A 16,869-nucleotide genomic window follows, 5' to 3' on the forward strand; every position below is an offset into this window, starting at 1 on the left:
GGAGAGAGTGCCATCCCTAAGCTTCAGGGACATCCTGAAGCTTCTGACTTCTGACTTCTCCAAGTCCAGCAGTAAGGAGTCTTGGGAGAATAAGAGAAAGAAAGGGTAGGAAACTGGGCTCTCAGCACCCTTTTCTTGACTACCCTTAATTGTAGGTGTCAGCCTGTGAAATTTTGGCCAGCTTCAAGCCTACACAGTAAATATATGTCTTGTGGAAATGCAAACAAACTTGTATTTCTTTATGGACAGTTAGTGACGGCTTTAGTCGAGGTAGATTCTTCTTAAAAAACCAAATGTAGGCTGGGCACAGTGGCTCACGCCTGTAATCCCAGCACTTTGGGAACCTGAGGCAGGCGGATCACTTAAGGTCAGGAGTTCAAGATCAGCCTGGCCAACATAGTGAATCCCCATCTCCACTAAAAATACAAAAATTAGCCAGGCATGGTGGCGTGCACCTGTAGTCTCAGCTACTCGGGAGGCTGAGGCAGGAGAATTGCTTGAACTCGGTTGGTGGAGGTTCCAGTGAGCTGAGATTGCGCCACTGCAGTCCAGCCTGGGTGACAGAGCAAGACTCCATCTCAAAAAAAAAAAAAAGCAAATGTACTTTTTGATTATTTTAGTGAGAATACAAAAAGATTATTGTTCTTTCTGGCTCTGGATGTTAGCCCAGTGTTTTGTAGTTAACTATAATGTGATACAGTATGACATAAAATATCATACGCAATATTATTTCAGATTGACTATGATATACCTAAGTAGGCCAGAATTAGCACAAAATAGTCCACCTGGAAAAAAACACCCTTATGAAAATGTCAATTCATCCAAGATAATTAAGAATGGAACTACTGGCTAAAAATGTTACTTCCATTGGAAATTAATGATTTTGATAATTTCTTAATTAATGAAAAGTTTTTTAAAACATGTTTTGAGATATTTTCAATGATGAGTTCTTCTATAATAATAGAAATATATTTTTTAAAGCATTGGAGCCAGAATATCTGGGTTTAAATTATAGTTATGCCTTTTATGAATTGTGTTATCTAGGGCAAATAATTCAGATCCCTAAGCCTCTCCTTCCTCCTCTGTAAAATGGTGACTGTAATAATTACCTCCTAGAGTTGTTAGAAAGATTAAGTGAATTGGCCGGGCATGGTGGCTCACGCTTGTAATCCCTGTACTTTGGGAGGCCGAGGCAGGTGGATCACAAGGTCAGGAGATCAAGGCCATCCTGGTGAAACCCCATCCCTACTAAAAATACAAAAGAATTATCTGGGTGTCGTGGCTCGCGCCTGTAATCCCAGCTATTCAGGAGGTTGAGGCAGGAGAATCACTTGAACCTGGGAGGCGGCGATTGCAATGAGCCGAGATCACGCCACTGCACTCCATCCTGGTGACAGAGTAAGAGTCCGTCAAAAAAAAGAAAAAGAAAAAGAAAAGAAAAGAAAAAAGAAAAGAAAGAAAGAAGAAAGAGAGAGAGAGAAAGAAAGAAAGAAAGAAGAAAGAAAGAAGAAAGAAAGAAGAAAGAAAGAAAGAAAGAAAAAGAAAGAAAGAAAGGAAAAGAAAGAGAAAGAAAGAAGGGAGGGAGGAAGGAAAGAAGGAAGGAAGGAGAGAAATTTAAGTGAATTGAAGCATGTTAAATGCCTAAGATAATAGATGTTCAGAACATGGTATTTCTAATTCCCTCCACTATCATGCTGCAGTCCCATGTGGTGATTATGGGCAGGGACTGTGGGGCTCCACCGCCTCACCAGCTGTGTGAGCATGGGCAAGCTACTTAAATGCTCTATGCCTCAGGGTTCTCATCTGTAAAATGGGAATAATAAAAGCACCTTTCACATAGGGTGGTTTTGAGAATGAAATTAGTTTACTGATGTAAAATGCTTTGAATGGTGCCTAGTGCACAGGGAATGCCATATACGTGTTAGCTAGTGTTGTAGTGAGACAGTCACAGTTTGTTGTATTGGTATATCTCTGACTTACTACTTTTATAACTAACCACAGCTGTGGCCAGCAATATGCTTCAGGCCTTGGGAGTGTGGTGGAATTTTCGGACTTGAATGCCGAGGGTATAGCGAAGAGGGTAGAAAAGCAGAGGGGTCCACATATGCCCCAGCTCTGGGCTCTGAATGCTTTGCTAAAACGGCCATCTTTGCAGATTCTAGCTCTGGGCCTAAGGAGAAGAGAGCAAAGATATTATGTGTCTCCTGGGTGCCGTTTACCCTCACTGAGCCACTGCTTTAATAAACACCAATATTTTTTAGCTCCACTGTAAATGTTGTTTATAGTGGAAATCATATTATAACAGCATTAATGGAATTTTTTAAAAGATGAAATATAAATCAACGACAAACATACCACTTGATGCAAAAACTGATTTTATTTTTTCAATTTACCTCTGGTTTTTGTTTACATGCATATCTACTATGTCTTTACGCAGTAGACATCACTGTTTATGTACAATTTATACCCTGTGTATTAGCACTAATCGATAACCCTTTTCCCTGTTATACGGTCTTTATAATAGTAATTATTATTGATAGCTGCACAGTCAGATAGATAGGCCATAATTACCCCATTTGTGAAAATGACAATGTCCACCTTCTACGTACTGCAGGAGAACTCTACATATGAATGATAGCAAAGAAAACAAATTGTAAAATAAAAGGAAATAAAAGGCCTAAATCTCCTTATGGCACAAGGGGAGTATTTGATTGCCTAGGAGCTATGAAATTCTATCATTTGATTTTGCAATGAACTTCTACCCCAAATGCTTTATTTCACGTATCTATTTTTAAATTTAAGAGAATTAAAAAGAAGTTGCATGTGATGGATATGTAGAGTTTCATGATACTGTTGTCTATTTTTGTATATGCTTAAAATTTTCCATAAGTAAAAAAAGAATTTGCTTATAAATGATTTTTCCAATACCCTTGGAAATAGCTTGAAATATCTCTTGGTGAGCCTGCCAACACTAACCCACATAGCACCTTTGTGGGAAATTTCAAAGTATCTCTTCCTCAAGAGCCTTTGCTGCCCTGTTCCTGGAAGGGTATGTGCTAAGGGTATGTAAATCTACAGTGTCTACACGGGGAAAGGTGCTGTTTGCATGTCGCGCTCTTGCATGGTGCACAACTTCTCACATATGCAAAGGCCTTGCTTGGGTATCGCTAAACCACTGTTGAAAACATGTTTAAGAAAGGGGGCACAGGGGCCGGGCACGGTGGCTCAGGACTGTAATCCCAGCACTTCGGGAGGCTGAGGTGGGCGGATCGCAAGTTCAGGAGATCGAGACCATCCTGGCTAACACAGTGAAACCCCATCTCTACTAAAAAATACAAAAAATTTGCCAGGCATCGTGGCAGGTGCCTGTAGTCCCAGCTACTCGAGAGGCTGAGGCAGGAGAATGGCATGAACCCGGGAGGCGGAGCTTGCAGTGAGCCAAGATCGCGCCACTGCACTCCAGTCTGGGCGACAGAGCGAGACTCCATCTCAAAAAAAAAAGAAGAGGGCACAGGGAGTACAAGGGAAGGGGAGGAGGCTGTAGCTGTTCCATCATTGGTGACCTGTACTGGATAGAGGGTGACTAGCAGTGCGTGATGCTACAGCAAGCCATGCCCTCCCCAGCCCACCCTGGGCTGGGACCCTTGGGCCTGCTGTAGGTCATGGTTCACACTCACTGGAGGGGTCCACTCTATTGTTGTGTCCTGGCCACATCCTTGCTAAGATCCAGGCTCTCCTTTCTCCTGGTAGCTCCGTGATGAACACAAATGCCCCTCTCCTGTCGGACCCTCCAGACACTCCAGTCCAGTCTACCTAGGGATTGCGGTCATTACTCTCCTCTTGACTTTCCTTGTGCTTCTTGTTCTGTCCTGGTCTCGGTCAGTCCTTTCCCTGTCTAACGCGAGTCCCAGCTCCTTCTACCACTCCTGGGAATTCTCCATTTCCCGACTCACTGTCTGCAGCCTGCAGGCTCTGATAGCACCACAGGTGTCAGAAGGCGCCTCTTATGTTCAAGGGTCCTGGGCTTCCAGCATGGGAGTAGACGGCAAGTTACCAGTGGCCCCAAATGTTAGATACTGTGGCTTGATTACAGAGAAATAGGAGACAGCTCCATGAGATCCAGCAGATGGTCTGATTAGGGAAGAAGGAAGCCAGTGCAGAACACTTACAAAATAACCGTGCTTGGTAGTGAGCTGTTTTGGACAGGCCCTTCTGAAATCTTCACAGCCCGTGTCAGGCCTGGCACTCAGCAGCACGCAACAAATATTTGTTAAATGCATAAATAAAACATAAGGGCTGGGTACAGTGGCTCACACCTGTAATCCCAGCACTTTGGGAGGCTGAGGCAGGTGGATTGCTTGAGGCCAGGTGTTCGAGACCAGCCTAGCCAACATGACAAAACCCCGTCTCTGCTAAAAATATTATACAAAAATTAGCCAGACATGGTGAAGCGTGCCTGTAATCTCAGCTACTTAGAAGGCTGAGGCAGGAGAACTGCTTGAACCCAGGAGGCAGAGGTTACAGTGAGCCAAGATTGTGCCGCTGCACTCCAGCCTGGGTGACTCTGTCTCCAAAAACAAACAAACAAAACACTACAGTACAAAATGTGTATATTAGGGCAAAGAAATATGGCATAGAAGAGTGATCTGAGTGGATGAGAGTAATCAAGATTTCCTACAGGGGCAAATTATTTTTAGAAACTGAAGGGTAGAGAGAAGTCTAGTGTAGTAGTCCAAGCACATAGCTCTCCACTGATAATACTGTGTAGCCTCTAGCAAGTTACTTAAACTTTCTCTGTCTCAGACTCATTTCCAAAACAGAATAGTGCTTACTAGATAGGGGTGGGGTGCTCCCTCGCAGGTGGTGCTCACTGGAAGGCCTCAGTGAGTTAATGGGTAAATGGGGCTTAGTGCTTGATCAATAGAATTAGCAACATCATCTGACATCCCATCTTCACATTCCTGGGAGTCCCCTACAATTGCTCCTACTTCTCTTACAAAGCAACATTTCATTTTCCTAAATTATTTTCTAGTCCCTGTTCATAGTCCACTTGTTTTGTTAAAATTACTTTATTCTTTGTAGAAAATGATGCAGGCTCATAAAAAAGAGCTCCAAGCAATAAAGTACAAATAAAGAAGCAAAATAGAGTTGATATTTAAGAACAGAGTGCTGTTCTCATCACGTGGCCCTAGTCCCTTGTTTGTGTATCGTTCTCATGCGAGTCACTGAAGTAAAATATTACTCCATGGAACTTGGATGTTTTTGCTAATTCTTGAATAAAGACAAACAAGTTTGTATTATAAAGTACCAAACTACCTAATGTGCCAAAAACTTTTGGCACATTATGTGACTTTTTCTAGAATAAAAACCAAGGTTATTTGTACAAGACATTGGAAACAAATTCCTCTTGATGTTTTCTTTCTGTTTATCAGTGGCCTGAGGCTTCCACCACTAAACCCAAAGCTGTAGATATCTATTGCTTGGATTATAAGCCTTCCAAGGGAAGAAGGTAATGATGTTTTTTTAGCATATGTGGAAATTGATATTACTGTATTCTGTAGCTCTGGAAAAAACTAATTATTCATATTTCTGTGAAGGGTTTAGCCTGAAAAGAATCTGTTGAGAAAAGAGAAAGATTTGTAATATCCAACAATTTCAAAGCCAAAGTTTCTAGTTTATTGCTCATATTTAGAGATAAGGAAATAGGCCCAGGAGAATTGGGAGGACAGGGCAAAAGTCACAATGGACTGAGATCACAGCCCAAGTCTCCTGATGTGTAGCCATTTGGAAACATTTCTTTCTATTTGTGTCTTGGAAGATGGGCAAGAGGCAAAAAAAAAAAAAAAATTTTAAAGGATATAAGGCCAGGTGTGGTGGCTCTTGCCTGTAATCCCAGCACTTTGGGAGGCCGAAGCAGGTGGATTGCCTGAGGTCAGGAGTTCAAGACCAGTCTGGCCAACATGGTGAGACCCCATCTCTACTAAAAACACAAAAAAATTAGCCAGACGTGGTGGCATGCACCTGTAATCCCAGCTACTCGGAAAGCTGAGGCTGGGGAATTGCTTGAACCAGGGAGGTGGAGCTTGCTGTGAGCTGAGATCATGCCACTGCACTCCAGCCTGGGCGACAGAGCAAGACTCTGCCTCAAAAAAAAAAAAAAAAAAAAGATATAAATATACAGTTAAATAGGATAAATAAGACCTAGGGTTCAATAGGTCAGTAGAGTGGCTTTAGTTAACAATAACCTATTGAACACTTCAAAATAGCTAGAAGAGAATAATTTAAACATTCCTAGCATAAAGAGAAGATAAATATTTAAGGTGGTGGATATCCCAATTACCCTGATTTGATCTTTACACATTATATGAAAGTATCAGAGTAGCACATGTTGGCTGGTCACAGTGGCTCATGCCTGTAATCCCAGCATTTCAGGAGGCTGAAGTAGGAGGACCACTTGAGGCCAGGAGTTTGAGATCAGCTTAAGCAAAATAGTGAGATCCTGTCTCTACAGAAAAATTTAAAAATTAGCCAGGCATGGTGGTATGTGCCTACAGTCCCAGTTACCTGGGAGGCTGATGCAGAAGGATTAGTTGAGCCCAGGAGTTCAAGGCTGCAATGCAGTGAGCTATGATCATGCCACTGCATTCCAGCCTGGGCAACACAGTGAGACCCTGTCTCAAAAAAATATGTATGTAATATAAAATTACATATACCCCCAAATATGTAAATCTATTGTGTATCCATTTTTAAAAACGAATAAAAAGAGTAGGTAGTTCAAATAAAAGCTCAAGACAGGCAATTGTATTAGTCAGAAAGTAAAGCTTTCTGGAGAGTTTCCTAACTTCTGAATAAACTTCAGCAGGTTTTGCAGAATTAGCCTAGTGGTAACATAAGGCTCTCGCAAAAAAATTTCGGAAAGTACTCTTGCCTTTTTAAGTGCAAAATAAGCAGATTGCAAAGGCGCTTTTCCTCTCCACCCTGAAAGGTGGTGTTTGTACCTGAAAAGGGAGGAGGGAGAGGGCCTGAATACGGAGGCTTCCCATCCACTTATACAATTTCCCAGCGAGGACTTGGGGATCTGCAAGGCCTGTGCCAATTCAGGCTTTATGCTGGCATTGAGAAGTGATACACAAATGGGCGGAAACAATGAAGAAATGCTTTGTGGGATTTGAGAGACCTCACATCCCCCAATACGCTGTTAATATCACTTGTTGAATTAGAGACTGGGCGCAGTGGCTCATGCCTATGATCCCAGCACTTTGGGAGGCTGAGGTGGGAGGATCCCTTGAGCCCAGGAGTTTTGAGACCAGTCTGGGCAACATGGTGAGACCTTGTCTCTGTAAAAAAATTTATTTTTTAATTTTTTTGGAGACAGGGTCTCATTCTGTCACCCAGGCTGGAGTACAGTGGCACAATCATAGCTCACTGCAGCCTCGAACTCCTGGGCTCAACTGATTCTCCCATCTCAGCCTCCATGCCCAGCTAATTGTTATATTTTTGTAGAGACAGGGTTTCGAACTCCTGGACTCGAGCAGTCTGCCTGCCTTGGCCTCCCAAAGTGCTGGAATTATAGGTGTGAACCACCGCACCTGGCCTACACAATTTTTTTTTTTTAATTAGCTGGGTGTGGTGGCATGTACCTGTGGTCCGAGCTACTCGAGGGGCAGATGTGGGAGGATGTCTTGAGCCCAGGAGGTTGAGGCTGCAGTGAGCTATGATTGTACCACTGCACTCCAGCCTGGACAACAGAACAAGACCCTGTCTCAAAAAAAAAAAAAAAAAAAAAAGAAAGAAAAAAAAGAAATTAGCATAGGTTTTTAGTGAGGAGAGGCTACCTCTAAAGCCCCACCATGACTGCACCCTTGGGCTTCAAGACCCACACACTTTAAGGGTGTGCTCAGGTGCACCAGAGCTGTGCACAATCCTAAGAGCCACTGATGTTTTCACAGGTGGGCTGCAAGAGCACCAAGCACCAGAATCACATATGTGACTATCACCAAAGAGAGAGACTACTGCGTGGAAGACCAGACTATTGAGAGCTGGAGAGAAGAAGGTTTCCCAGTGGGCTTGAAGCTTGCTGTGCTTGGTATTTTCATCATTGTGGTGTTTGTCTACCTGACCGTGGAAAATAAGTCGCCGTTTGGTTAAGTAATTTAGGAGCAAAGCAATGCTCCAAGTGAGGCCTCCTGCTTCAGGAAAGAACCAAAACACTACCCTGAAGGGCCAGCCTAGCCTGCAGCCCTCCCTTGCAGGGAGCCTTCCCTTGCACTGTGCTGCTCTCATAGATCGGTATCTGGGCTCATCCAGGTGGAAGGAACCAATGGGAGAACCAGGCACCTGTGTTAACAGCATGATGGTTAGGAAATCCCCCAAGTCATGTCAGCTCTCATTAAAGGTGCTTCCATATTTGAGCAGGTGTCAAACAAGGAAACTGGTGTTTTTCTTTCTAACGATGGTGACAAGCCATAGGTCGCATTTTATTCACTCTTCCAATTGTATAGCCAACCCTGGGAAACAGCTAATTTACAGCAGAAGAATGTGTCTAGTTTATAAACATAAAGAAATGTCCAACACCATGAAAACAGTTTAGAACAGGATAGCATTTCTGCCTTCGAAACTTACAAGGTTCTAAAAAATTACCATCTGAAAAAGGAATGGAATAACCATGGCCTCAGGGACCAAGCAGAGCTGTGTAGGCACCCGGCTCCTCTTTATCGGCCCTGTGACCTTGGGTGAGTTAGTTGTCCTCCTGGAGTTTCAATGTCAGCTTTCAAAAATAGGGATAGAATAGGCCTCTTAGGGTGATGAAGAATTTGAGGAAATAACGTGAGTAATGTACTTAGTGTAGTCCACACCTGACTTGTAGCAAGCACTCAATAAACGCTTAAGCAATGTTACACTTTGGCACAATATGGGAGGAGCTAATTCTAGGTACAAAAAAGCATCAAAGGCTGGGCATGGTGGCTCACGCCTGTAATCCCAGCACTTTGGGAGGCCGAAGTGGGTGGATCACTTGAGGCCTGGCCAACATGGTGAAACCCTGTCTCTACTAAAAATACAAAAAGTTAGCCGGGTGTGGTGGTGCACGCCTGTAGTCCCAGCTACTCGGGAGGCTGAGGCAGCAGAATCACTTGAACCCAGGAGGCGGAGGTTGCAGTAAGCAGAGATCGTTGCAGTAAGCAGAGGAAGTTGCAGTAAGCAGAGATGCACTCCAGCCTGGGCAACAGCCCAGGCTCATGATCCACCCGCCTCGGCCTCCCAAAGTGCTGGGATTACAGGCGTGAGCCACCACGCCCTGCCTGAAAATGCTTATTTAAAAATTTTTTTAAAAATAGCTTTATTGTGGAAGGCTGAGATAGGGGAATTGCTTGAGTCTAGGAGTTCAAGGCTGCAGTGAGTTGTGATTACACTACTTCACTCCAGCCTGGGCCCTGTCTCTTAAAATATATATATATATATAGAGAGAGATAAATAATTTATATGCCATATAATTCACCTACTGAGAGTTACAGTTCAATGATTTTTAGTATATTCATGGAGTTATGCAATCATTCCTGCAATAAATTTTAGAATATTTTCATCATTCCAAAAAGAAATCCTTAAGGTGCTCATTTTAATGGTAAACAAAAAAGGACACAAATTTGTTGCCCCATATTATCACAACTGCACAACACTGGAAGGAAAATATGTCAAAATGTTAAGAGTACTTCAGTGACTGGGGCTCTAATTTTTCACCCTATTTCTACTTTTTAAATATTTTTAAAGATTTCTGTAAGCAGTGTGTATCAGTTTGCTAATGAGAGAATATAAATATTAATTTTTAAAAATTGCATTCTGTCTGGATGTGGTGGCTCATGCTTGCAATCCCAGCACTTTGGGAAGCTGAGGTGGGAGGATCGCTTGAGGCCAGGGGTTTGAGACCAGCCTGGACAACATAGCAAGACCCTGCCTGTAAAACAAAAAAAGAAGAAGAAGAAATTTTTGAAAAACTGCATACTGTATTACAGTTTGAACGCAAGGATCATAAAACTCTAGTAAGGCTGGCTTAAACACAGATTTATTTTTATCTCATAAAAAGAAGTATAGGGCCAGGCGCCGTGGCTCAACCCTGTAATTCCAGCATTTTGGGAGGCCTAGGTGGGCGGATCACCTGAGGTCGGAAGTTCAAGACCAGCCTGACCAACATGGACAAATCGTGTCTCTACTAAAAATACAAAATTAGCCGGGCGTGGTGGCACATGCTTGTAATACCAGCTACTCGGGAGGCTGAGGCAGGAGAATCACTTGAACCCGAGAGGCTGAGGTTGCGGTGAGCCAAGATCATGCCATTGCACTACAGCCTGGGCAACAAGAGTGAAACTCTGTCTCAAAAAAAAAAAAAAAAGTCTAGAGTTTAAGATGTTCAATATTGTTTAAAATGACCAAAAATGTGATATAATTCTGATTCAAACAAACCAACTGCAGAAAAAATTATGATCAAGGAGATGTGAAACTGACCTGATTCTTGGTGGTATTCAGAGAGGTTTGGTCTGACTGAGCTGCAGCAGCTGTCCGACTCCCAGGGGAAAAAGCAAAAGGCTAAGAGAATCCCAGATACTGGCCTGACACCTTGGAACTGCTGAAGTTCCATGAAGGATCTAGATAATGGCCATCACATCATCATTTAAGGCAGGACATAAGGACTAACCATGTCTCTTCTCCAGCTCTACATACTTCATCCTGAGCAGCAAGGGAGGCTGAGAAAGTGGGCATTGGAGCCTTGGCAGCCTCTGTGTTAGACAGACGAGGGAGAAGAGGATTTTGGTCATAGGAGTAAGCAGAGCCAACCTACAGTGGTGGCCACATGCACTTAAAAAAGAAAACTTCTGTTGTGTTGTGTTGTTTGTTTTGAGACAGGGTCTCACTCTATTACCCAGGCTGGAGTGTGGTGGATCACCACAACCTCCACCTCCCGGGCTCAAGCGAACCTCTCACCTCGGCCTCCCGAGTAGCTGGGACTACAGGCCCGCGCCACCACACCTGGCTAATTTTTTTGTATTTTTTATAGAGATGGGGTTTCACCATGTTGTCCAGGCTGGTTCCGAACTCCTGGGCTCATGTGATCCTCCCAAAGTGCTGGGTTTACAGGTGTGAGTCATCGTGCTCCACCGAAACTTCTGTTCTTAATAAAACCAAACATTATAAAAAATAAAACTCCTAGAAAGTTTCCTCCATTATTTTCAACTTTTCCCAGTTCTTTTATGTTAGAATTCTGGAATCAGTTTAAAGAGACTGCACAAGACAATTACTTTTGTGTCTGACCATTCAAGGTGTGAGTTCCCAACCAGCAGTATCAGCATCTCAGGCTCCATCCCAACTACTGAGCCAGAATCTGCATTTCAACAGGATCCCAGGTGATTCCTACCCAAATTAAAGTTTGGGAAGCATTGTGGTGGCCCATCCCTATCAGATGCTGTGATATAGTGATATAATAAAAAATTTATATTTTGTCTCTGCCCCTGGTACCTGGCACACAGTTCCTAAAACCGTTGGAATCTCCTGAGTAGTAAGAATGTCTTTTTTATGCTCTTTGAGATGACTGGTGGCTGGGGGCCACTAGATAGCTTCAGGATGGGGACAGGTCACCAGAAAGATCAAGGCAGGATTCTAGGGTTAGAACTTTCAGTCCCATTCCCCCAACCTCCAGGAAAGGGAGATGAACTGAAGGTTAAGTCAATCATCAATGGCCAATGATTGAATCAATCATGCCTCCATAACGAAGCCTCCATAAAAACCCAAAATGACTGGGTTCGGAAGCAGGTTCTGGGTAGCTGAACCTGTGGAGATGCCTGGAGGGTGGAGTGCTAGAGACAGTGCAGAGCTCTGTGCCCCTTCCCACATGCTTCGCCCTGTGTGTCTCTTCCATCTGGCTGCTCATCTGCACCCTTTATTATTAAACCAATACATGTAAGGGAAGTGTTTCCCTTAGTTTTGTGAACCACCCTAGCAAATTAATCTAACCCAAGGAGAGGGTCCTAGGAACCTTGATTTATAGCCGGTTGTTCAGAAGCACAGGTCACAATATAGGGTTCGTAACTGGCATTGGAAGTGGGGGGCAGTCTTCTGAGACTGAGCCCCGAACCTGTGGGATCTGATGCTGTGCCTAGGCAGACGGTGTTGGAATTGAATTAAATTATAGGGCATCCAGTTGGTGTCTGATGGAGAATTTCGTGTCAGAATTGCTTAGTGTGTGGGGAAAAAATCCACACATCTGGTGTCAGAAGTGTTGTGGTGGGTGGGAGTAGGAAAAAACACTTTGGTTGGCTGGGCATGGTGGCTAACACCTATAATCCCAACACTTTGGGAGGCTAAGGTGGGCAGATCGCTTGAGCTGAGGAGTTTGAGACCAGCCTAAGCAACACGGCAAAACCGTGTCTCTACAAAAAATACAAAAATTATCCATGTGTGGTGGTGCATGCCTGTAGCCTCAGCTACTTGGGTGACTGAGGTGGGAGGATCGTTGAACCCTGGAGGTCGAGGATACAGTGAGCCATGGTTTCGATACTACACTCCAGCCTGGGTGACAAAGTGAGACCCTGTCTCAAAAAAACAAAACAACAACAAAAAATACCCAAAAACAAACAAATAAACAAAAAAACACTTTTTTTTTTCCTGTGTCTAATAGATCCATATATAGGAGCAGTCTCTAAAACTCAGGCCAGAGGACCAATAAGTTAAGTCTATCAGGAACCTAAACGCAATGGGGACGTGTTCCCTCTTGGAGAAAAACTTGTCTTAAAAGAAGGGACTCAAGGCATACAAGTGTGGTCCCAGGCAATGTGTCACCATCCATTCAACAATCGATTAGCACCTCTTGTTCCATTGCAATAAAATGACAAATAAAACCAGCCAGGCGTAGTGACTCACATCTGTAATCCTAGCGCTTTGGTAGGCAGAGGTGGGAGGATCACTTGAGGCTGGGAGTTGAAGACCAGCCTTAGCAACAGAGCAAGACTCTGTCTCTACGAAAAAAAAAAAAAAAGAAAAAAAGAAAAATTAGCTACTCAGGAGGCTGAGCCCAGAGGATCACTTGGGCCCAGGATTTCGAGGAGGCTGCAGTGAGTTATTATTGTGCCACTGCACTCCCTGTGGGTGACAGAGCAAGACCCTGTCTCTAAAAAAAAATTTTTTTAAATCAGTATAAGATATAGTTCCTGCTCTTAAGGAACACACAGTCTGACAGGAGAGATGGAAAAGTCAACAGATATTACGGTGTTAAGTGACATCCTTTTGATGGTGGCATAGGGTACCCTGGAAGCACAAAAGAGCAACCTTCTCCTATATTGGGAGTAGACAGGGGTAGCTTCCTAGAAAAAGTGGTACCACAGCTGAAGCCAGAAGGATGAGTAGGACTCAGTCCAAATAAGGGAAAAGTGGGCGAGGCTAAAGGAAAAGTCTGCCAGGCGAGGGAGCAGTATTTACAAAGACTAGTGTGTGAGAGACTGCATGGCAGGTTTAGGGAGCCATAAGAGAGTGAAGCGGGTGGGGAGAGATGAGGCTGGAAAAGAAGGTGGGATTCAGATCACAGAGGGTCTTGGGACCATAGAAAGGAAAATATGGTCCATGTTAAAGTTTGAACTTTAATGGAAGCCAACGCATAGGAAAACGAACTCTTCTAAGGACTAACAGTGTCTGCCTCCCTGATTGTCTTCTGTGTCAGTTGCCACAGCCTCCTGCCTGAGAGCTGGATAGGTGGGCTTCTAAGGAGGGGTCAAACCAAGGAGCTGTGTGCTGAATCCCCTGAGGGACTTGGGACAGGGGAGAGGCAGGTCAGTTTGCAGTGTATTGGCAGCAACAGATGTGGGCAGCCCAACGTGGGTGCCTTTGATACGGGCAGTGAATGGGCAATGCTACTGGAGCAAAAGCAGCAGAGAAGGAATAATGAGCTGCTGGCCAGTGGCTGAGATAGCTTTGTGGAGCTCCCAGGGAGAACAGAACTGTGGCTGCAATTGACCAGTGCAAATAGATAGGACAGGGGAATCGGGGGTGAAGAGGAACAGTTAAAACCTCTCTGCTTAGAAAACTCTAAGAATGCACTTGCCCTGTTTTTTGAGTATTTGTGATGTGACCCAAGTGTTTTATGATCCTTTTTTTTTTGAAACACAGTCTCACTCTGTCACCCAGGCTGGAGTGCAGTGGCACGATCTCAGCTCACTGCAACCTCCGCCTCCCAGGTTCAAGTGATTCTCCTGCCTTAGCATCCCAAGTAGCTGGGATTACAGGAACTCATCGCCGCACCCAGCTGATTTTTGTATTTTTAGTAGAGATACGGTTTCACCATGTTGCCCTGGCTGGTCTTGAACCCCTGACCTCAGGTGATCCACCCACCTTGGCCTCCCAAAGTGCTGGGATTACAGGTGTGAGCTACCGCGCCCAGTCCATGATCTTCTTTTTTTTTTTTTTTTTTTTTTTGAAGTCAAGGATTTTTCTGTCACCCAGGCTGGAGTGCAGTGGCGCAATCTTGGCTCACTGCAACCTCCGCCTCCCGGGTTCACGCCATTCTCCTGCCTCAGCCGCCCGAGTAGCTGGGACTACAGGCGCCTGCCATGATGCCTGGTGAATTTTTTGTATTTTTTAGTAGAGATGGGGTTTCACAGTGTTAGCCAGGATGGTCTTGATCTCCTGACCTCGTGATCCACCCGCCTCAGCCTCCCAAAGTGCTGGGATTACAAGCATGAGCCACCGCACCCAGGCCATGATCTTCTTTTTAAGGCTCACCTTTCCCTGGTAATTTGGGGAAAATAGGTCCAGGGAGTGGGGGCTGACTGACATCCCAGGATCACTGCCATCAAGCTGACCTCTGCAGAGAGCTGATGCAGGCCAGGCCAATTCTCCCATTGCTGCCCTGTTCCTACATTCTCCACAATACAGTGACACAGGCCGTGTTACATGTAACAGGCTTTTCTGACATTTTAGATGGAAGGGAAAATGTATATGAAATTGAAATGTGGGGAGGGAAGAACCTTAACACTGAATGCTAAAGGAATCATTCCCAGAATCCTAGGAAAATAAAAAGTGCTAACCCCATTAAAAGTGCATTGAAGCAGCTAGCTTTGCTTTCTGCTTCAGGATTCATCCTTTTGCAAGGGCCCCACCTTTAAACCTTCAGAGTGATTCTCCACCCTGAGACCCCCATACAGGGCACAGTCATACCTCCCTCCCAGCGGCTCACAATGATTCAGATGTAGTTCTGGTCTCAGACACAATCCTGCCTGAATCTATATAAAGAAAGAGAAAAATCTCCCTCACTCCACAACAGCATACTATGCCAAGATTTCTCCTGCTTCCAACGTGCGGCGTGTATTTGTTTGTTTTCAAATCTTATGCTTCGTTCTGTTTCTGCAGTTTCTAGAGCACAGCTGGGGACCTGATACGTAAAAAACTGGCCTTACCTCAGTGCCTTCTCCGACGGCAGAGTCATTGACCCCCTCCCATCCCACCTTCAGCTATACAAGGACCCATGATCTTGAGATTTTCTTGAGCTTGGGCCAAATCAAATTCCAAGGCAGGGCACTAGTCTCAGCAATAGGAAGAGAATCAGTCTAGAGATTGATTTCTTCTTGTCAAAAGCAAACTCCTGGACAGCGAGGTGTTTTATTTTTTCAATTTCAATGCCTCATCTGCCTCCCCTACAAATCTTGGAGTTCCTTGTGTCGAGGACTGTGTCTTAATCATCTCTGGATCTCCTCTCGAAGTGATGTCTGTGCTACCTCCCGAAGGGGCCCATTTCCATTTTGAGCAGTTTCCAACTCAAATAGACATTTGAAACCACAAAACCAATACCCCGGATTTTGCCTCCTGTTTATCCCTGTGATGAGAAGTCCCTAAAATGAGCAAACTGCTGTTGAAAGGCATTCCCAATCAACCTCATTATGCAGTTGTTTAGCCTTCTAACACACTGTCATTCCCAGGGCATCCAAAGTGCTCATTCCGATAAATGTCGCTATTTACAGCAGGGTCAATCCCACCACCCAGCAAAGGTGTTCTCCATCCCATGGCCAAACAATGAAGTGGAGCCCTGGATGGAGAAACAGGATTGAGCGAATTGCATGTCACACAGACACACTGGATTTCACAGGCTTGTGTTCTACAGATGGGGCAATGAGGCCAATTCTATCGCATGCATGCTGTTTAAATCTCTACCCAGTCAATATTCAGGGTGGCAGATGGAAGAAATTCTTAAAGGCTCTATTTCTGTTCTTCGACATTCAAAGAAATACTGTGCTACCACCTCTTAAAAATAATTGGTTAAGTACCAAGTTATTTTCATTGCCACAGTCATAAATAAAGAAGTGCTAGACCACAATGTTTATATCTATAGTAGTTGATAATCTTACATGCAAGAAAAATGATTGTTGATGTTTAGGAGGTTGTTTTTCTTGCTTTTTTTCCTCCCTTCCCTTCCTCCCCTACCCCTACCTCCCAGCCAAGAAAAGTCTTGTTGATTAGAGTAACGAGAAGGGGCTGATTTGGAAGTAAAATTAAACTTGACTCTTTCCTGAAGCAAGAACGTAATCTCAAGACTAAAATAAGAAAGTGCCTAACCAACTTGGCATTTTATTCTGAGGAAGATTCCTGATAGAAACTTGGATGGAAGAAAATGAAAGGGAAGCCAATTAGCCTGTGTTAAGCAATGCTAACTTTTAACAAGCTTGCTCAAGAAAAAATGAACCTGTTAAGAGGGTCATCCAGGGCTTCCTTGCCACCTCGGTGCACAGCCCAATCATGCTTTCTTCTTGTTCATTTTGGCAAAGCAGGTGAGTGAGGAGCAGGAAAAAAATATGCGGAGGTGTTGTAGCAACTCGCCAATCAGCACTGCTACAAGATCGC

General features: G+C 44.1%; 2 protein-coding genes across 10 annotated transcripts in view; one reads left to right on the forward strand and one right to left on the reverse strand.

Moving 5' to 3' along the window:
• The window catches only part of LEMD1 (LEM domain containing 1), a 33,549-nt gene extending 25,118 nt beyond the window's left edge, over positions 1–8,431 (forward strand). For 4 of the 9 annotated variants that reach the window (XM_032136830.2, XM_058430429.1, XM_058430428.1 and 1 more), the window contains 2 exons: positions 5,433–5,509; positions 7,950–8,431. In XM_032136830.2, the coding sequence (XP_031992721.1) occupies positions 5,433–5,509; positions 7,950–8,148 (276 nt within the window). In that variant the 3' untranslated portion in view covers positions 8,149–8,431. The remainder of the gene's footprint in view (positions 1–5,432; positions 5,510–7,949) is intronic. The other 5 variants (XM_058430431.1, XM_058430433.1, XM_058430430.1 and 2 more) reach the window with 2 other exon arrangements.
• RHEX (regulator of hemoglobinization and erythroid cell expansion) overlaps positions 1–16,869 on the reverse strand; it is a 919,952-nt gene that overhangs the window by 662,747 nt on the left and 240,336 nt on the right. The window lies entirely within an intron of this gene.

Source organism: Hylobates moloch, unplaced genomic scaffold (genome assembly GCF_009828535.3).
Source record: "Hylobates moloch isolate HMO894 unplaced genomic scaffold, HMol_V3 SCAFFOLD_18, whole genome shotgun sequence".
In the NCBI taxonomy this organism is placed as follows: domain Eukaryota; kingdom Metazoa; phylum Chordata; class Mammalia; order Primates; family Hylobatidae; genus Hylobates; species Hylobates moloch.